The sequence below is a fragment of the Neoarius graeffei genome, chromosome 5, assembly GCF_027579695.1.
Source record: "Neoarius graeffei isolate fNeoGra1 chromosome 5, fNeoGra1.pri, whole genome shotgun sequence".
Classification (NCBI taxonomy): Eukaryota; Metazoa; Chordata; class Actinopteri; order Siluriformes; family Ariidae; genus Neoarius; species Neoarius graeffei.
Window position 1 is genome coordinate 20,115,637 of NC_083573.1, and position 22,441 is coordinate 20,138,077.

Below are 22,441 nucleotides of genomic sequence, written 5' to 3' on the forward strand. Positions count from 1 at the left end.
GTGGTTGTACCTAATAAAGTGGCCGGTGAGTGTATAGCTGGACTCTTGGGTGCAGAATAAAGACCAATGATGTGTCTTTTGAGCCCAAATATGAACCAAATATGGTCATATTAGGAACTGTAACCGTTGATAGTAACATTCATGCAGGATTCCAATTCATTATTATTATTATTATTAATTTGTTAAACACATTTCGGCACTTTATTTATTTACTTACATTTTTTTCCTTTCTTTCTTTTACCAAATGTCTGCACTCGGCTCCACCTTTTTGCTGTGACGCAACACACTCATTACTTTTTACGCGTCCCTATTGGTCAGACTCGGGCCTCATTTCAATCGGATTCCCTTCTTGCGATGTAAACACACTTCTTAGCCTGTGCATAGTAGTGATATATGTCCTACATAGGACACTACATATGCAATTGGGAGACATGTGGGACACGGCGCAGTGAGGCTCAGCAGTCCTGCTCTAGTCCAACATACAAGCACTAGAAGCTGCGCACAGTGAGACATGGGGGTACTGAAACTGGTACGGTAAGATCCGGCTTGTTTGTTTCTTTTTTTTAATGGAAAACATTAATTTTTGCAATAATGCTTGTCAAATGTGTGTTTATTTTTTCCCCTCTCTCCATCATGTTGATTGCTCTTTTTGAGGATTTTAATGCCTTCTTATGAATAAAGATCACTTGTGTTTTCTGGTTCGTGCTTTGTTTGTTTGAAATGTCATTTGGTATGGAGTTAATAGATGAGAGACACGTTTTGTTAGAACTGCAGTTTGACCTGTTGAATGAACTTTTGGTCATTTCTATGGATTAAAATGAAAGTTAGTAATTGGCTATGCCAGAATTAAGTTTTTTGTTTGTTTTTAAAAAAGACTCTCCAAAACTATTGGTATCCCTTTCTGTTTTTTAAAGTACGAACTTTGTTAGATTTTTATTTGACTTCTATATTAAGTCAGTATTTAAAAAAATTAAAATAAATTTAAAAAAATATTTTCCAGCACAAAATTAAACGTTGCAGAATTTTTTTGTATAATCAGTAAAGAAAGCTACATATTACACAAGAGACGCTTGAGACCAAAAAAAAAACCGAATGAAAACTTTTCTTTGCTGCAAAGATAAAAAGCAGGTGTGACGGCGGTCAAAATCTCCAGAACAACTGCGGCTGGTTCTGTTCTCAGTAAAACTTCCAGCTCATTTCCTTATGAATCTGCTCACGTTGTACCTGAGATTACTATTTTAGTCATCACACTCAGTAATAGCTTGGCTTCATTTCTTCCTGTTTACTGCTCTTTGTAGTAGTGTTTTTGTTTGTTTGTTTTTAACATAAGCAATTAATTTCATTATTTCCAAAGGCATCTTTGCTCGTAAGCAAAGATGCCTTTGTATGTACCCAGTTTATGTCACGAACATCCATTATCACAGGCATGAAATAACTGTGCTCACTGAAACACTTACTTCATGGCCACATATGTACAGTACCTGAGCTGTATCTTTGACTCAGTCTGCAGGTTTAAAAAAGTGTCACTGAAATGACAATGTGTTTGATATCCATGTTTCATTGTTTTTAAATGTCTTCCAGGTGCTCTGTGCTGTCTCTCTCCTGTATGGATCGAGAATTTGCCTGGTAGTGTCCATACAGCGAAAATCATGTGAGCCTTTCTGTTTACTTCTTTTAATAGCTTTAACTTGGCTTTTAAAATGATCAGAACTTGTGGTTTAATTAATCATATTCATTCAGATTTTGATAAATGTATTTCTAAGTTTATGGTAACTGACAGTGCAGGTATCCTGCCTAATTTAATCTGTAAATGTAAGTCATTTTTAAAGAGATCAGTGTATTTTCTGATTGGGTTTCTGGTGTAGTTTATACAGGTCGATAAATAAACCTCATTTCGAATTCCCTTAATTATGATGCCCATGTACACTACAGTATTAAAATTTGCTATTCTTGACATTATTTTACTTGGCTTTCATTTTAATCTTTTCCCCCCAATATGTTGTTTGGAATCATACTGCTGACAAAAGGTTATTGTATATGGAGTATGAATAAACCACGCTTTTTATCGAATTATCTTAATTATGATGCCCACATACACTACAGTATTTAATTTTTGTTGTTCTTGACATCAATATTTTACTTGGCTTTCATTTCATCCCCCCCCCCCCCCGATATGTTGTTTGGAATCATGTATATTTCTATTGGTGACAAAAGGTTATTGTATATAAAATATGAAGAAACCACACTTTTTTTAACAACTAGAGATCAGTGAAAGTCATATTGAGATACTTGAAGGCTTTTTCAAGATACAGTTTAATTACTAGCAGGTTACCCCGGCATTGCCTGGGTTTTTGCAAAGTTCTAGGTTGCCCCCAGACTTTTCATGTCAAATTTGGCAAAGATCCATCAAGAAATGATGTTAACCCAAGACAAACAAAAATCCAAACATCCACCACCCAGGGGCCCACCAGGGACTCCTAGGGCTCGAATATGGAATTTCTGAGTTCTGCCAAATTGTGAATATCTCCTGTACCTACGTGCCAAGTTTAGTGAAGATCTGTCAAGAGTTTGTGTTGATAAATGTAATGTGAAAGGCATTGAGGGAGGGCGTGGGTGGCTGTTGTGCCCCCCAGGGATCTCCCTGGGGCCCGGACATGAATTTTGTTTATATTTGCAAAATTCCGGGTCATCCCCGGACCTACTTGCCAAATTTGGTGAAAATCCATCAAGAAATTGCAACGTTAGCTCAGGACAAACAAACTTTGCTGCTTATTATATAGATTTTTGCTATTGAACAAAAGTATTCATCAAATAAATGGAAATATTTGGTTCCAAAGCCCAATTAGCTACTTACAATGAGGTATCGAGCATTATAAACAGATTGAAAAACACAAGCAATCTTCTTTTGGCTGCTCCTGTTAGGGTCACCTCGGCGAATTATCATGATCCGCTTCCCCCACCCAGCCACTAAATGTCCTTCCTGATGCAGCCTTCCCCAGTCTTTTCAGGCTTGGGACCAGCACTATGTATGTACTGGCTTGTACAATCCCAGTGGCTGCTGGGTATTTTTACTTAATCTACAGGTCTTTGAAATGTGGGAGGAAACCGGAGCACCCGGAAGAAACCCACACAGACACGGGGAGAACATGCAAACTCCACACAGAAAGGCCCCCGTCGGCTGTGAGGTTCAAACCCAGAAATTTCCTTTCTTGCTGTGAGGCAACAGTGCTAACCACTGTACCATGGTGCCACCCACTGAACACACAAGCAATATTGTTAGAAATGTGGAATTTCTCAGTATTGCTATCGAGAGTTTATATGGTTTGGCTTGTGCAAATTTTGAATTTGTTGCCATTTCAGTTTCTGCATATTAGTTACTTTTTCTAAGTACTAAAATGAAACATAAATTGATTAATTCAAATGAAAACCTAGCATCAGTTTTAGACATGCTCCCTCAGAGTTACACAGACTGTCTGATGTATAGGAATTAATTGCATGACCACAGCTGGGTGTAACAAGCCACTGTTTTGAGCTGTTTGGAGCAAAGCTGATGAGCAAGTTATCAAAGTGAGATGTAGTGGCCAGTGACTGCTGAGCCACTGTATATCTATTTTATTAGAACACCATTTTGAAGGGAAAAGACCCCAAATACATGCTTCTATGCAACAATAATAGTCTGTGTTTGTCAAGGATAAGTAAAGTATGTGGGCTGACTGAGTGTTACAAAGTGCTGACATCTTTCATACACGAAAGAAAGCTTCACCATATCAGTGATTTACACACTTTCCTTTGTTATATAATAATACATTTTTAAATCCTTTAGGTAATATCTAAAAGCGGCGCTCCTGATGAGTGTATGAGCAAAATATTTCCAAGGGCACAAAATCAACCTGAATAGAATAATAATATTATAACATATGAACCATCAAATTGTGCAGTGTATTTCACATCAATAAATTGCTGCATCGTCTTGTGACAGTGACACCAATAATGAGATGTGCATCACAGTTATGAATACATTTATTCCTTTCTTTGACACCACATGCCATGCGCTAGAAACAACATGACATTTATGATGGTGTGACTCTGCTGGGTGCCTGGTGGACAGCAGTGAACCAGCGTTTTCACTTTCGATCATTACTATATAGTCATGATCGGACATAAGAACTAATTGATATTGATCTACGGTAGATTTAGATTATCTAACACTAAGGAAAGATGCTCATGCTTGCTATTGAATTATACAATAATTGTCTATGTAAGACAATTATGCAGAGTAAGTAATCGTTCAGGGGAAAAAAAAATTTTCTTTTAAACTGATAATGCAAATATATGTTGCCCGCTATGAAAAAAAAATCAATATTTTCCGTAAAATGTGTTAGTAAATAATCCCATGGTTTAAAAAAAAAACTAATTAAAAATAAGCGCTGGATAAAATCCCATCTATCTTATGGAAATAAAGATACAAATTTCATTGTCTGGTGGTCAAGTGTTTGTGAGATGTTGCCTTACACTTAACGATCAGGTTCCCTGTGGTGGTACACACATGGATGTCCTACAGTTCAAAAGCCATGAAAAATCAGGGCAATGCATTACCATATTCTCTTAAGTATGTGGCTCTGCTCCACTATTAGGCTTAGATTATGTGGACCATCCCTGTGACTGAGCTATTATAGGAGTGATAACATTAAAACAAGTTCATTAATATAAACCCATGATTTATGTTAGTCATAAATATTTATATCCATGCTGCTCTAGAAATATAATTGTTACCTTCTGATTTGCACTGTGCTATAATTGTGTATGCTGCCTAAAATGCCATCTTCCCCAATTTAAAATACCTTCCTGTGTCGCTGGCGTTCTGTCATTTTGCAGATCAGACAGATGGTCACTTTGTCAACCTCAGACTGTTCCACAAATGAGAAATGGTGTTTCTGGAGATGCTTGTATTTTTGAACTAAGAAAAAGAGAAGAAAAATGAAGATGTACTGCACACTTGAATGTTTTTGAGCTTTAACTTAAATTATATGACTGTATTGTGATGAAACACAACATTGTGTATTGTAATGAAACATTGTTGGTGTTAATATTGACATTACCATTTATATAAAAAAAATCAGCATTTTATGGGTTGAAAATGGATCAAAACACTGTCTACTGGTTCAAATCATCCTGAACATTTGTAAGGCTGACGCTGACAGAGTCAACTATTTGGTGGTACTTGATGAAAAAAAGTTTAACATTTATAACATTTTTAAAATGAAAATTTTAAAAAAGAATCTTCATGCCCTCCTTCCCCAGGCTCTGCCCTTGAGTTTCTGAAACAGCACTCCTTTTCAAATATATGCTGATCGAGACTTACTGAGCAACTCCTACCTCACACATCCACACCCCCTCCCAACCCCGCTCCCCATTTGCCCACTTTTTTAGCATTTGTCGAAGTTATGCAGTGTGTGAAGTTACACTTTAATTCCCTCATATTCCAAAGAATTTCTTGTTTCTACAGTTTGCTCTTGCCGTCACAAAAAAGAAAAAAGGAGTCTTGTTGCAAAATTGGACACATGTGTCTGGCAAACAGTTTTTGATTTGGCTCCTTGCATAACAGTAAAAAGCTCAGCCCATGCAGCTAGACAGAGCAGATGTTTTACCTCCTTCGCAGTTCTTGTTCCAAAAATTGATTACTCACACACACACACACACACACACACACCCCCGGTCAGCGTAGAGCGTTTCTTTGGGGGCTGACTGCACATTTGCATGCACTGTGTGTGCCAGCTCTGACCCCAACAAACTCAGTCACGTTCAAATGAACAACCACTCACTGTTTCTTGATTGGTCTGTTGTACATCTGGACCATGTTTGCTTTACCATACCTTATGTCAATATAGAGATGTACAGAGTGAGGGCCAGCCATTTTTGACACAAATTCAATGACCTCTTTTAGAGAGAGAGAGAGAGACTGAGGTCTGTGATGTTCAGACAGACATTAAATCTGTCATAAGTCATTCTCCATCATTGATATTCCAGTAGTTGTCTGGAAAGTCTTTTGCTTTGGCTCTTGATGGTTTCCATCAACTTCCCAAGTGGTTTGCATGGTATCTCTTGTTGGAACATGTTTCTCTTCTTTACATTGGTATGTTGGATGTTATGTGATGCTTTTATACAAAATAGAGTCTAATTTAAGAATGTAGCAGAGCTGTCAGTGGTTAAAGGGACCAAGAAGGGCTCTCTGGCAGTTATAACCTAGTATTTGAATTTAACAAACTTTTCACCAGGTTAAACACTTGCTTATTGAGCTCTCCATTTGAAATATCAAGGAAGTGAACTTGTGAATAACTTTTGAAGCTAATGTTAGCACTTCTGCAAACATGCAGTTACATACATGTCAACCTTTGGTCAATCAAACCTGTATAACCAACCTCCAAAATCCGTATTTCCCTTATAAAATCTGTATAAGATGCAAATTAAAATAATTTACCTAAAATTTGAATGATAATTAACAATGATATATCCAAGTTACTTTTTATTCAAAATTAACAGCAATAAACCTTCAGAATGAATACAAAGCTCCAATGTTCGACAAAAACACAAAGTGTCACTCTAATGTTCTGAATTGTACTCCATGACAGCTTTTTTTTTAGCAGTCTGCACCAATACTCAATAGGCTGCATGTCACAGCAAGTGTCTGTGTTGATCTTGCCGGAGTGCCCATTCAGAATCTTTTCAGTCGCTATTGAAAGTCGCTCAGGTGGAAATACGCGTTTGACAAAATGTTACTTCCTGGTTAGCGGGATTCTCGCAATGCGGTGTGCGCGTGATCAAAAGTGGAACGAAGTCTCACTACCACAAGATAACGCGCAATTTCATAAGACTCTTTACTGGCTGTTTGTGCTTTCTGGGGTGTACAGTACGTTTGTAAATGAATGTTATGCGCTCTTTTATCATCGTGGGAATTGATTATAGCTCTAAATAAATATTGAAGTTTTTTTTAAAGAATCCATATAACTTTATTTGTACGCCCGTATACTACGTTTATTGAATCAAATCCGTATAAAATACGGACATTCCGTATAGGTTGACATGTATGCAGTTAAGTTAATCTTCTCTTTCAAGTCTCAGACCAGGCTGACGTCACATATGACAGCACTTCAGGATCATGTAAAAACAGGTGCTTTGAGCTGCAGGAGGCCCAAGCGCCCAACTGCCGCTGTGACAACCTCTGCAAAACGTACAACAGCTGCTGCTCAGACTTTGACGAGTACTGCTTAAAGACAGGTGGGTTCCACAGTTAACTGATGTTTGCATTTTATATCCTGCATGCTGACCTCGCAGATGTTAAAGGATATACACAGAACCTTTATTTTTAAATAAATTTGAGTGGATAGTATCTCCATCCTTGACTCTTGTATGCTGCATAAATGGGAATTAAAAAATATTTTTGAGAGTTAAACTTGACTGCAAAGTTGGCATTTGAGCTGCCCCGCTGAGCTAGCCATCCCTGAGTGCGTGATGTCACCACAGTAACCTGTTTTAAGGCCAAGGCCTTTTACAGCTATAGACCAAAGTCATTATAAATAAAAATTTATGGTGAAAGTAAGAAATACTGTTACCGACTTGCTCAACTGAGACCGATTTGACTTCATTGATTATGGGTTGACTCTCATCAAAACAGGATAGGTGTTATAACTTATGCAACATACATGTACATGCATGCATTTTCACTGATGAAATGTAAAAGGCTATTTAAATAATCAGATGAACTCAGAATCACATTCTGAAGCAAATTAAATAATCTTATACCGGTAACTTAAATACACAATACAAGTCTCATCTGATTTATCTCTAGCCGCTTTATCCTGTTCTATAGGGTCGCAGGCAAGCTGGAGCCTATCCCAGCTGACTACGGGTGAAAGGCGGGGTACACCCTGGACAAGTCGCCAGGTCATCGCAGGGCTGACACATAGACACAGACAACCATTCGCACCTATGGTCAATTTAGAGTCACCAGTTAACCTAACCTGCATGTCTTTGGACTGGGGGGGGAAACCGGAGCACCCGGAGGAAACCCACGCGGACACGGGGAGAACACGCAAACTCCGCACAGAAAGGCCCTCGCTGGCCACGGGGCTCGAACCCGGACCTTCTTGCTGTGAGGCGACAGCGCTAACCACTACACCACCTTGCCGCCCACAATACAAGTTACATGTCTTAATCTAAATGCAGGTAAACAACGTGTTTTTGTTTGTTTTTATCCAAATGAGAGTCGGAGCTTACCCGTCTGTGTTCTTGCCTCTTGAAGGCCGATCTTGTGGCTGATTGTTTTGAAACAATCACACTTTCAGTTGTTCGTTCAGTTCTCTGTTCATTTGCTTCTTCCACGTAAGGGTGAGATGGCAGCAATATCCACTTTAGAAATAAGAAGGCTGCTCCACTCTTTCTCCATTCGCTCCATTACTGAGGTACTCCACCATTACTGCTCAGCCCAGGCAATTACTAAAACCCGGGACAGAACGGGATGTCACCGGTTTTAGCAACAACCGTGGGGAGGTCACTGCTTGAGCGATGTCATGTTACGTTATGTCCTGGGTTTTACCAACAACCCTCGGCTCACTCCGGGAAAACTGGTGCAACTAAACTCACTTTCCTTTTCTTGTAGTTTTATTTAATTGTTGATACTGTATCGTCTTTCAATACGGGCTTGTAGCCAACGCTCCTCAACAGATCAGAGGTCTCGTACGAGTCTTCAGTAAAATGTGCAGAGCAGAGGAGAAACCACTTCATAGGCGCCCAATGTGCCCGTGAACTTCTTGCAAAACGTGTCCAAATCTTTGCAGTTTGAACATTTTTGGGCCATGAATGCAACATAAATCCACCTTTTATCATGTTGCTGCACCAGCCAGCAACACATCTACATGGCATGGTGATAAATTAGCTCAAAATGGAGGATTGGAGTTGCAGTCAGCTCTGTGTTTTAGTAGAGCGGAAATGGCGATGAGACCGATAGACTTCCTGCTGTGACGTTATAGACGTCAAGGTCGTTCACTGAGACCGCTACCTATATAAAATCACTTTAATCGTAAAAATTACTATATTAGATTCATTGTTAATGCTTAAACTATTCTTGTGCCATTCTTGAGGTCTCAAGGCATTTATAAACGAAAGGTGAGGCCATGGCTCTGCGTATATGCTTTACAAGACATAGAACATTGGACAAAGAAAATGGAGATTGAATAAATAACATGGCAAGTTGGTTTATTTTTGTTCAAAATACTTGGCTAACGGTAGTTGATAGAAACATAATGATCTGCATTTTATTTTCTTTGAAAATTCAAAGAAAATTACCAAAACATCTGGATGGAAATGTATCCTTTGTTGAGGGTTATATTCGGACTTCTTGAATGTAACAGAAGGGGAGTCTTTTTCTAAAAGGAAGTCTCTTTGTATTTGTGATTTTTATCTTTCGCACTAACCCAGTCCAATTTTATTTACTATGCTAATTAGAGGGCTATTTAGCCATGGCTGCTACCCAATAACCATGAGAGTTGTGACTGATTCTGTCTCTATCAGAGGGAGGCTTTGAGTGCAGTAAGGAGCGATGTGGAGAAACTCGAAATGAGCAGCATGCCTGCCACTGCTCAGATGACTGCCTGGTCAAGGGAGACTGCTGTACAAACTACAACACACTCTGCAAAGGTAAGAACATTGTGCTTTACATCAATTATGCAATGTCTAATGTATACTACACATCCTATTTGTTTTTGTTTCATCAGTTATAGAACATAAGTTTGTTTAGTTCTATTACACAAGGCTACATTCACACTAGGTATTCAGCATTCATGTAGGTATTATCTCACCTACCTAGTCAGGATGTCCAACTATGTTGTTTATAGAGACTGTAACTCCCTTATTTTCATGCATGATGTGTTAAAAGAAAAGAAAATCCATTTTTAAAATAGTTATGAAGATAGATTATGATATAAACTAACGATTCATGTGAATAATTGAAAATAAGGAGCTCACACAACTAAGACATGGTAGCCGCAGGGTCTTAAAAGTCTTAGTCTTAAATTTAATATTCCAAAATTAAGGCCTTAAAAAGTCTTAAATTGCTTTGCCCAAGTCTTAATTTTTTAAACAAAGGTCTTAAATTTACTCATACTATTCTACGATGTGAAAACGTGGGTTTTGCGTAACATCAGTGAATTTCTTGGAGTATGCGCAAAGAAAGAAACAATATTGATACATTTTCGCGCCGGCGCAATCGTCGGAGTCCGTGGTGGAGAGGAGACTCCGCGAATCACAGCATGGGGAAGTGTTGTTTTAATCAGCAGTGGCTTTCAGATGAAAGATATTGTGATTGGGTGAGGGAGGTTCCTGGAAGCGACGTTGAAGCAAGATGCTGTGTTTGTCGAAAGACCTTCAAGTTGTCCACTATAGGTAATTTCGCTTTAGAGTCTCACATGAAGAGCTCAAAGCACATTGCATCTGCCCTCCACCGCCACCAGCCCATCGCTCAGTTCTGCACGGTTCAATCTCCGAATGCACCTGGAGTTGGCACTAGCACCAAGGTGGGCAAACTATGGCCTGCGGGCCACATCCGGCCCGTTGGCGTTTTTTAATTCGGCCCGCGGAAGACAATCATATAAACGCGATTGAGCAGATCTATAAACTATAAGCTTCAGTGTTATCACGTAGACAAGTGTTCTAGAAATCTGTCTTTCCAGTCAGTCGGATTCATGCGAGATTACATTTGCAGAGTGGTGCAGTGCGTGCCATGGAAGTCATTCTGGCGCCTGTGCCACTGATGATCTCGAGAACACAGGATAAAACTTTACAATGAGTGGTCCTAAAAAAAGAAAAGTGGACAGTGAGTGCAATAAAGAATGGACAACTAAATATTTTTTTGCTGAAGTCCAATCAAAGGCTGTATGCCTTATTTGCAAAGAAACCGTTGCAGTTTTAAAGGAATATAACATCAAATGGCACTTTTCCTCCAAGCATGCTAATTATGCTAACAACCAGTCAGCGCAAGCACGGACGAATACAGCTCAGCAGTTGCTGAGTGAATGTGAATATTAACACTTTCTCTTTTTAAAACTATGTTGGAGCTGTAATAAAATGGTAGTCACATGTTTACAGACATAATGTAAAAAGTATAACTCTTAGTAATTTTGGTTGTCGTGGGTGGCTGCTGTAGTGCTGGTGTTTGTTTTTAAGTACCATGTGCTTTTGGGTGTCTGCTCCGCCCCTCATTTATGTCCCTGTCTGCTATTATAGGTGTATTATGAGCAGCTGACCTTGCTTCTGCTTATATCTGTTCCTGGACTTTTGCCTGTGGAGGTTATTCTGATCTATGAGTGGTCTTTTGGAATATGAAAACCTGTTTGGAACCTGTGTTTTGATTTTTTGAGGACTGGAAATATTTCAGTGAGTGACTTTGAACCTGAAAACCAGTTTGGAGTTTTTTGCTTTCTTGAGCTGTTTTGTTTGATTTTGTGGGCTGGATGGATCCAGTGCCAAACCATTGAACTGCAAACATGTTGGCATGGTGTGGTACCCAAACTGTTGAACTGCAAACATTTTGGAATGGTGTGGTACCTCTCCTACTAATGGTGGTTGGTTGTGCTGGCAGGCTGGAAGTGGATGGTTAAAAAAAAACCACTCAGGTGTAAATCTACAACCCCGATTCCAAAAAAGTTGGGACAGTACAAATTGTAAATAAAAATGGAATGCAATGATGTGGAAGTTTCAAAATTCCATATTTTATTCGGAACAGAACATAGATGACATATCAAATGTTTAAACTGAGAAAATATATCATTTAAAGAGAAAAATTAAGTGATTTTAAATTTCATGACAAGAACACATCTCAAAAAAGTTGGGACAAGGCCATGTTTACCACTGTGAGACATCCCCTTTTCTCTTTACAACAGTCTGTAAACGTCTGGGGACTGAGGAGACAAGTTGCTCAAGTTTAGGGATAGGAATGTTAACCCATTCTTGTCTAATGTAGGATTCTAGTTGCTCAACTGTCTTGGGTCTTTTTTGTCGTATCTTCCGTTTTATGTTGCGCCAAATGTTTTCTATGGGTGAAAGAGCTGGACTGCAGGCTGGCCAGTTCAGTACCCGGACCCTTCTTCTACGCAGCCATGATGCTGTAATTGATGCAGTATGTGGTCTGGCATTGTCATGTTGGAAAATGCAAGGTCTTCCCTGAAAGAGACGTCGTCTGGATGGGAGCATATGTTGCTCTAGAACCTGGATATACCTTTCAGCATTGATGGTGTCTGTCCAGATGTGTAAGCTGCCCATGCCACACGCACTAATGCAACCCCATACCATCAGAGATGCAGGCTTCTGAACTGAGCGCTGATAACAACTTGGGTCGTCCTTCTCCTCTTTAGTCCGAATGACACGGCGTCCCTGATTTCCATAAAGAACTTCAAATTTTGATTCGTCTGACCACAGAACAGTTTTCCACTTTGCCACAGTCCATTTTAAATGAGCCTTGGCCCAGAGAAGACGTCTGCGCTTCTGGATCATGTTTGTTTAGATACGGCTTCTTCTTTGAACTATAGAGTTTTAGCTGGCAACGGCGGATGGCACGGTGAATTGTGTTCACAGATAATGTTCTCTGGAAATATTCCTGAGCCCATTTTGTGATTTCCAATACAGAAGCATGCCTGTATGTGATGCAGTGCCGTCTAAGGGCCCGAAGATCACGGGCACCCAGTATGGTTTTCCGGCCTTGACCCTTACGCACAGAGATTCTTCCAGATTCTCTGAATCTTTTGATGCACTGTAGATGATATGTTCAAACTCTTTGCAATTTTACACTGTCGAACTCCTTTCTGATATTGCTCCACTATTTGTCTGCGCAGAATTAGGGGGATTGGTGATCCTCTTCCCATCTTTACTTCTGAGAGCCGCTGCCACTCCAAGATGCTCTTTTTATACCCAGTCATGTTAATGACCTATTGCCAATTGACCTAATGAGTTGCAATTTGGTCCTCCAGCTGTTCCTTTTTTGTACCTTTAACTTTTCCAGCCTCTTATTGCCCCTGTCCCAACTTTTTTGAGATGTGTTGCTGTCATGAATTTTCAAATGAGCCAATATTTGGCATGAAATTTCAAAATGTCTCACTTTCGACATTTGATATGTTGTCTATGTTCTATTGTGAATACAATATCAGTTTTTGAGATTTGTAAATTATTGCATTCCGTTTTTATTTACAATTTGTACTTTGTCCCAACTTTTTTGGAATCGGGGTTGTACGAGTTCAGTGAAATGTACAAAAATGATATGTACTGATATATGTAATTTAGTTCAATTTAATGATATGCAATTTAGTTGTATGTATAAAATGATACAAATATACAAATACACTGGCATCCTACTCATCCTGGCAGCTCAAAGATGTAATTTAAGAATTAAGTGTGCTACTTTTCTTACTGTCACGTGTGTGTGTGTGTGTGTGTGTGTGTGTGTGTGTGTGTGTGTGTGTGTGTGTGTGTGTGTGTTACTTTTCTGGATGGATCCAGTGCCAATCTATTGAACTGCAAACATTTTTCTGCTCTGGCTTTGTTGACTGAGAACTAAAATAAATGTCAATCTGATCTGCATATGGGTCTCTTGTCAGTGAAGGCCTTACAATAACACTAAAGCTTTTCTGGTTTATGTTCGATATGTATGAATTTGGTGCTGGCCCGGCCCGCCTGGCAAATTTCAAAAGTCAATGTGGCCCAGTGACTAGCACCACTGTCAAACGTCAGCAGCATCAGCCAAGCCAGACACCATCAGCAAGGCTAGCAACAACACAAGGGCCGAGCAGTGGCATGATGGGTGTCGGTGGAACCCCGACACTTCGGGCAGAGGTGCTCTGGATTTTAAAAACAATTACGGAACACCACTCGTACAGCTCGAATGAGGGCATAAGCGAACTCTTTAAGGCTGTGTTCCCAGACTCTGAAGTCGCTACAACATTCTCCTGTGGAAAAAACAAAACGTCTTACAGAACAAAATTCGGTCTTGCTCCTTATATAACGAAGGAGTTGGTCAAAGACGTTAACGAGGCAAGTGGTGGATTTCTCTCATTGTGTCTCTTATCTATCCACCTCCACATCTATGTCTTCCCTCCCTCCCTTGTTTATTCTTCAAAATGTAAAATGGTTGAAGCAAGTTGAATGCTGGGAAACTAAGACAAAGAGTTTGTCTGTTTATCATCTCTGGGTGCATGGTCATAATTAGTTTAGAGACCGTTCTTTAGGCCTTGAGTTGGGCCCTCGGTTTGGCTTTTTGGCTGGTGAGTGCACACCATTGTACCAATGTATTGGTACGCCAATTGCATTTTTGTGCACCTTTAAGAGACTTTCGGCTTACCTCTTTTCTATCGATCTATCTATCTCTATCTCTCTTCCCCATCTATCCCCCTCGTCTCTTATCTATGCCCCTCTGTATCTCTCTCCCTCCCTCGTTTGCAAGGGTACAAAATGTAAAATGGTTGAAGCAAGTGCTGGGAAACTAAGACAAAGAGTTTGTCTGTTTAGAGTGTTGTGAATGTTTTGATATTTTATAAAAAAAAAATACACCCACATCACTTTTTTATTTTAAGTATCATCTCTGGGTGCACGGTCATAATTAGTTCAGAGACAGTTCTTTAGGCCTCGAGTGAGGTCCTCAGTTTGGCTTTCTGACTGGTGAGTTCACACCTTTGGCACCTATTGCATTTTTGTGTACCTTTTAAGGCCATGACGTGGACCCTACGTTGTGCTCCTTTCTTCCAGGTTTAGACTTGGTTTTTTTGTCTTGAATGTGAAGATTCGACAAGCAATGCACATAATGACTTAAGTATATAACTTTTATAATAAAAGTATTTTTACTTGAAACACTTCTCATTATTGGGAATTTGATCTGGTGTTCTACGACCGCATAATGGGTGCGATGTAGGTCTTAATTCTCATTTAAGTGGTCTTAAAAAGGTCTTAAATTTATGGTGGTCAAACCTGGGGAAACCCTGTAAGATATCCATCTCCAAAAGTCAAGTTTCTATGCAGAATTGACAATTTAATGGAGGCTGCCATTGCAAATATTTTAACCAATCAGAAAAATCCCCCCCGATCGCTTCTGGTAGTGCTCTAATGTAATTTGAGCACAAGACACAGAAGCTCTGCATAGCGAGTAAGACTTGAAGCTGTCCCTGGCTGGAGATTGTTTTATATGAAAAAAAAATTGAAATTACATTTCTCTAACAAAAGAGTGGAGGGGGAAAGATAATACTGATGTCACTGATAAACAGTGAGGGAATAGTGAACAGCTGATGTATTCCTATGTGACTGAATGCAGGGAGGTAACTTTTCATATTTATATCCCCAATACAAGTAGTGCTGCTGTGACAGCCTCATTCTGCAGACTGTAACCTTGCTAGACTACCTACAAACAGATCTGCATACAATCTAACTTACCTAAATCTGTTGAAGAGGCAAGTGCGTACGTTTTTTCATGTTTCTGGCAGCATAAGCACTTGTTAGCACGCTTAGCATGCTCTCGATTCATTCATGAAAAACTTCAAGACATCACCAGGCTAGCCTACCGTAGTAGTGTCCAATCCTCACAGCAACGCAGAAAGAGGGTAAACTGCTTCACGCAGCTTGTGTGCTCGGAACATTTTGAAGAAAATTTTCACTCAAACAACTCTGATGCACCAGCATTAGGAATACTGTACAAGCCAGTGCTGAATCCAGATGCGGTTCCCACAATCTTTGTCTTGTCCGCTTTTTGGCCAAACGCAGCAACACAGTCAGTAGTCTGCAAAAGAGAAGTTCAAAGGGTAAGAAAACACTTTTTATGGCTTCCCTAAGTTTTTATTAAGCGCGATATGTTATTTTGAGTTCCTTTCGGCAAAAACGTAATAATTGCTGCTGCAGCTAAACGGCTTGATGTTTGTTGGGTGTCTTTGCTTTGATTCAGTGTTGTCAGAAAAGCCTCGGTAATGACTAACTAAAACAACTCTATTGTTCACTTGTGTGTAACTAATTGATACGGTAATGCTTGTATATCATCATCGTTATTCGTGTTGTCAGAAATACTCTATCTAGGAAATCAGTGAAGAAATGTCACTGGCGCTATGGTCCATTTTGTCGAATATGGCTGTGTATTGTAAGTGACGTCACACTTTTATGGAAACCATTCGGAGTTCTTTTAGGTATACAGGAATTTGTTTGTGGAATAGCCAACCTTGATCAGTGCAATCTAGTCAAACACGTGATAATTTTAAGAAACAGGTGAAACAGTTTTTATGGAGTAAATTCCAAACCCAGTTTTATTGTGTGTGTGTGTGTGTGTGTGTATAACTAATTTTTAATCATTTTGGTGCCATTTCTGTAATCTAGTTGTACTCTGTGATAATTACAGATGACCATCATTGTGTTTTTACAATTTTGTCAATTTATTATTGTCTCTCTTAGGGTGTTTTCACACTTGGTCCCTTTCAGCCATCTAACCGAACTCAGATCGATGACTCAGCATTTTTTGCGCATATGTGAACACTCCAACCGTACCCAGACCCCTTTAAAGCGAACCGAACTGAGACCGCCTCAGGAGGTGGTCTCAGTACGGTTCGCTAAAAATCAACGGTACGGTTCGCCTAATCTGCGCATTGTGAACAAAAAGTGCACTGGTTTCACTTCGCCTTTTTCACTGTAGTTTAACCTTCTTCGTTTGCCGTAGTTGGTCACGTGACTGTAGCAGGGAAACTCAACTTCCTTTTGGAACTTACCACAGCCGCTTTACAGTTCTCTGAACTTACTGACTGATGAGTCGGCCACAATAATATTATTTTCCTTAATCCGCACTATTTTGATCAAAGAATACAGCAGGGCAAGCATGGCAGCAGACATTTTGATTCAAGAGAAAATTACCCAGAATTCCATGCACTGGGGGTCTGAGGGCTCTAGAGGACCTGGTGTGAACAGAAAGAGGACTGAGGCCCCATCAAAGCTTAACTGGACCAGAAAGAGAACCCAGTCCTCTTTGTAATAAATTCAGTGTGAACACAAAAAGAACTGAGTTATTTTTCTGTTGGTCCACTTTTTGGTCCACTTAAAGAGGACCGAGTCTGGTTCCTTTAAAGGGGACCAGGTGTGAAAACACCCTTATTTTATTGTTTCCTGCTGTCATCAAGAGGACCACATTGGAAATAAGTGTATTTTATACTTTGTGTTGTCCTTGGTGCTATTTATACTGTATCTTTTACATGTATGAATTTTACCAAATAAATCCATACCATACCAGCAGCTCGGGTGTTTCTGGCAATATTTCTGCCTTTTTTCGTATAAATGCATCTTCCTGTAATGTTCACATGAATCCTGTATAGTAAAGCAGTGTTTGTTTACCCTCTTTCTGCGTTGCCGTGGCAGTTGGACTGCCTAATTACGGTAGGCTAGCCTGGGGACGTCTTGAAGTTTTTCATGAATGAGTCAAGAGCATGCTAAGCATGCTAATGAGTAGTACAACACAGTTTCAGTCTCGATTTACAGGGAAAGAGTTCAGGTTTGTCCATAAGTCAGGGTCGTAGCTCATTAATACACTATTTCAGACATATAGTGGAAAAAAAAATTCATTGTCACCTTAGTAGACCTTTCGCTTTGCTCCTTCAGTACTGAAGAGTGATACTCAGCCTTGTGCCCAAACGATGTCACACATTGCCCTTCCAACAGGCAACATGGCAGCCTCCTGGTGGCATTAGAGCAGCAATTACAAAAATGCTCACACTGTTCTTATAAATGGTGAAACATACCTGAAACTTTTCTTACGGGCTCTCAATATTACAAACTACCAACCCATGCATGTATTTACTTTGCATTTTCTATTCCTTTTAAGTATTGTCCATTTCAGAACCCAGCACCACCGTTACCTGGATATTTTAGGTTGTTGGATTCTTTATCAGGGTAGCCTTGACATTGAGATATTTAAATATAAATGCTGCTGTGTCTGATATTTCATATCCATGTCAAGTCACTGATGTGCTGAAAATGTATCTCCTATCTGGTTACCTCCGATAACTTGGGAGGAGGTTATGTTTTTGCCTCTGTTTGTTTGCTTGCTTTTCCCCCAACATAACTCAAAGTAGTAAACAGATTTTGATGAAATTTGGAGGAAGGGTGGGCCATGGAACAATTGATTACATTTTAATGCAAATCTGGATATGTATGTGGATCCAAGATTTTTTTTGCCTGTTCCCAATGTAGCTCAAAGTAGTGAACAAATTTTGATGAAATTTGGAGGAAAGGTCGGCCATAGGCCAAGGAACAATTGATTAGATTTTGATGCAAATCTGAATATGTAGCTTGGCAGAGGTATGCACTCTACCGAGTGCCCTTCTTGTTACTGGTGGCTTTATGGTGGTCCTGTTCCACTGATGGAGAGTGTGGACTGACACACAGGCAACATTTAAAGTGAATCTTTGTGGTAGATGGATTAAATAACATGACCTGGAACAAAGTAGATGTCGAGTGGTGCTTGAAAGTTTGTGAACCCTTTTAGAATTTTCTATATTTCTGCATAAATATGACCTAAAACAACATCAGATTTTCACACAAGTCCTAAAAGTAGATAAAGAGAACCCAGTTAAACAAATGAGACAAAAATATTATACTTGGTCATTTATTTATTGAGGAAAATGATCCAATATTACATATCTGTGAGTGGCAAAAGTATGTGAACCTCTAGGATTAGCAGTTAATTTGAAGGTGAAATTTGAGTCAGGTGTTTATCATCCCATTGATTGAAATCAGGTGTGAGTGGGCACCCTATTTTATTTAAAGAACCGGGATCTATCAAAGTCTGATCTTCACAACACATGTTTGTGGAAGTGTATCATGGCATGAACAAAGGAGATTTCTGAGGACCTCAGAAAAAGCATTGTTGATGCTCATCAGGCTGGAAAAGGTTACAAAACCATCTCTAAAGAGTTTGGACTCCACCAATCCACAGTCGGACAGATTGTGTACAAATGGAGGAAATTCAAGACCATTGTTACCCTCCCCAGGAGTGGATGACCAACAAAGATCACTCCAAGAGCAAGGTGTGTAATCGTTGGTGAGGTCACAAAGGACCCTAGGATAACTTCTAAGCAACTGAAGGCCTCTCTCACATTGGCTAGTGTTAATGTTCATGAGTCCACCATCAGGAGAACACTGAACAACAATGGTGTGCATGGCAGGGTTACAAGGAGAAAGTCACTGCTCTCCAAAAAGAACATTGCTGCTCGTCTTCAGTTTGCTAAAGATCACGTGGACAAGCCAGAAGGCTATTGGACAAATGTTTTGTGGACGGATGAGACCAAAATATGTAGAACTTTTTGGTTTAAATTACAAGTGTTATTTTTGGAGAAAGGAAAACACTGCATTCCAGCATAAGAACCTTATCCCATCTGTGAAACGTGGTGGTGGTGGTGGTGGTAGTATCATGTCTTGGGCCTGTTTTGCTGCATCTGGGCCAGGATGGCTTGCCATCATTGATGGAGCAATGAATTCTGAATTATACCAGCGAGTTCTAAAGGAAAAATGTCAGGACATCTGTCCATGAACTGAATCTGAAGAGAAGGTGGGTCATGCAGCAAGACAACAACCCTAAGCACACAAGTCATTCTACCAAAGAATGGTTAAAGAAGAATAAAGTTAAATGTTTTGGAATGGCCAAGTCAAAATCCTGACCTTAATCCAATCGAAATGTTGTGGAAGGACCTGAAGCGAGCAGTTCATGTGAGGAAACCCACCAACATCCCAGAGTTGAAGCTGTTCTGTTCTGTGTGCAGGACTGATCAACAGTTACTAGAAACGTTTAGTTAGGGCCCGAGCCCTATAGGGCGAAGGCCCTATTGTTCTTGTAAGAGTTCACTATTATTAGGGCCCGAGCCCTATAGGGCGAAGGCCCTATTGTTCTTGTAAGAGTTCACTATTATTATTCTTCCGTCTTCTTCTTTATTTTTCTCCGCTGTTGGGCCATTTTCGGGGCGCTTGCCATGGGCGAAAACACACGAAATTTGGCACCAGTTCCGAGAATTGCCACCGCTACTCAGAACCAAAAGCCCAAACTTGGCCGGGGCTCAGGGCCTCTATAGCGCCCCCTAAGTCGTTGTGATTTTGGTCTCCCGCATTAAGGTGCCTGGTTGCCATGTAGTTTGTAGTAGTGGCATGCCATTTGGTACGCATGTGTATCTCACTAAGCCGGACAAAAATGTAATGCCAATGCATTAGCCACGCCCAACAGGAAGTGAGGTAATTTCACTTTTGTGCGAAATGCATGGCCACGAAGACGGCGCAACTCCTCCTAGACCGTTCATAGGAATGTCACCAAAATTGATAGACATCATCTACAGACATGGCTGACAAAAGTTACTAAATACGTTTCACGTAGCATAAACCGTTCAGAAGTTATACGTCAATCAATTTTCGATGCAAAATTTTACATGCTTAAAAATTCATAACAAATCTTCTAGTTGGTCAAAACTGCTCATACTTCACACGCACATCAGTCATTGGGCTTCTGACATGTTACCCAATTTCTGTGATATTTCGCCACTGGGGGCGCTATTTTTGGGCAAAAATTCAAATCTTTCCTCAAATTTGGTCAAACTTCACGGCCACCCTCTTACTACCTCCCATGTCATGTATACCACATTTTGGGTATTTTCGTCCATGGGGGGCGCTGTTTTTGGCCGACGCAATTGCTCCAAAACGGGTTTTTGGTAAATTATTCCATAATGCTTTCCCTTCACACCACTACCTTGTGATAGTACGTTGCTGTTGTAGACACTTATTTTTCCAACTCATAATCGCTCATGTACAGCATAGCGCCACGTACTGACATGGGAAAAACCAAAAAATTTATTCTTCAAAAATCTATATCTCATCTTCTATTTACTCAATTGTCATCAAACTTCATAGGCAAACTCTTCATAGCTCACCTGACATATACGCCAAATTTTGTGCACTTTCGCCCCTGGGGGTGCTGGTTATGGCAAAAATGATATTGCAGCTTCTGATTTGTCAAACTTGGCAAGCAAACTCTTTACAGGACCCTTTTTGGGGCGCTTGCCATGGTCGACAACGCACGAAATTTGGCTCCTTTTTCTTAGACTGCCACCGCTACTGAGAACCAGAAGCCCAGATCCAGGCGGGCCTCAGGGCCTCTTTAGCGCCCCCTAAGTCGTTGTGATTTTGGCCTCCCGCATAAAGGTGCCTGGTTGCCATGTAGTTTGTAGTAGTGGCATGCCATTTGGTACGCCTATGTATCTCAGTAAGCCGGACAAAAATGTAATGCCAATGCAATAGCCACGCCCAACAGGAAGTGAGGTAATTTCACTTTTGTGCGAAACGCATGGCCACGAAGACGGCGCAACTCCTCCTAGACCGTTCATAGGAATGTCACCAAAATTGATAGACATCATCTACAGACATGGCTGACAAAAGTTCCTAAATACGTTTCACGTAGGATAAGCCGTTCAGAAGTTATACGTCAATCAATTTTCAATGCAAAATTTTACATGCTTAAAAATTCATAACAAATCTTCTAATTGCTCAAAACTGCTCATACTTCACACGCAAATCACTCATTGGGCTTCTGACATGCTACCCAAATTCTGTGATATTTCGCCACTGGGGGCGCTATTTTTGGGCAAAAAATCCAATCTTTCCTCAAATTTGGTCAAACTTCACGGCCACCCTCTTACTTCCTCCCATGTCATGTATACCACATTTTGGGAATTTTCGTCCATGGGGGGCGCTGTTTTTGGCCGACGCAATTGCTCCAAAACGGGTTTTTGGTAAATAATTCCATTATGCTTTTCCTTCACACCACTACCTTGTGATAGTACGTTGCTGTTGTAGACACTTATTTTTCCAACTCATAATCGCTCATGTACAGCATAGCGCCACCTACTGACATGGGAAAAACCAAAACATTTTTTCTTCAAAAATCAATATCTCATCTTCTATTTACTCAATCTTGATCAAACTTGATACGCACACTCTTAACAGGTCACCTGACATATCTCCCAAATTTTGTAAACTTTTGCCACTGGGGGCGCTGTTTTCAGGCAACATTTTATATCTCGGCTTCTGATTGGTCAAACTTGATCAAACTTGACACAACAACTCTTCATAGGTCCCTTGACATGTATACCAGATTTGGTGAACTTTCACCACTGGGGGCGCTCATTGCGCTGTATCAGTTGCAGGAGAGGTGTTTACAATCATGAGGCACCAGGAGTATGTTGTTTTGGTTGCCTTAAACACACATGACTTGTGGGGAATGGGTAGGCAGTCGGGAGCAAGTGTTGTAGCGTTACATACAGACTAATAGATGTCTAACAGAAGACAATCCTATGTAGCTATAGCTTGGTGACTGATGAGGTAAATACATTAATTTGGTTGGGAAGCC

The 22,441-nt window shown here is 40.1% G+C and overlaps 1 protein-coding gene across 2 annotated transcripts in view; it reads left to right on the top strand.

Moving 5' to 3' along the window:
- The first annotated feature begins 448 nt into the window (after positions 1–448).
- The window catches only part of enpp2 (ectonucleotide pyrophosphatase/phosphodiesterase 2), a 175,225-nt gene continuing 153,232 nt past the window's right edge, over positions 449–22,441 (top strand). For both annotated transcript variants that reach the window (XM_060921389.1, XM_060921390.1), the window contains exons 1-4: positions 449–529; positions 1,582–1,651; positions 7,114–7,275; positions 9,568–9,693. In XM_060921389.1, the coding sequence (XP_060777372.1) occupies positions 512–529; positions 1,582–1,651; positions 7,114–7,275; positions 9,568–9,693 (376 nt within the window). In that variant the 5' untranslated portion in view covers positions 449–511. The remainder of the gene's footprint in view (positions 530–1,581; positions 1,652–7,113; positions 7,276–9,567; positions 9,694–22,441) is intronic.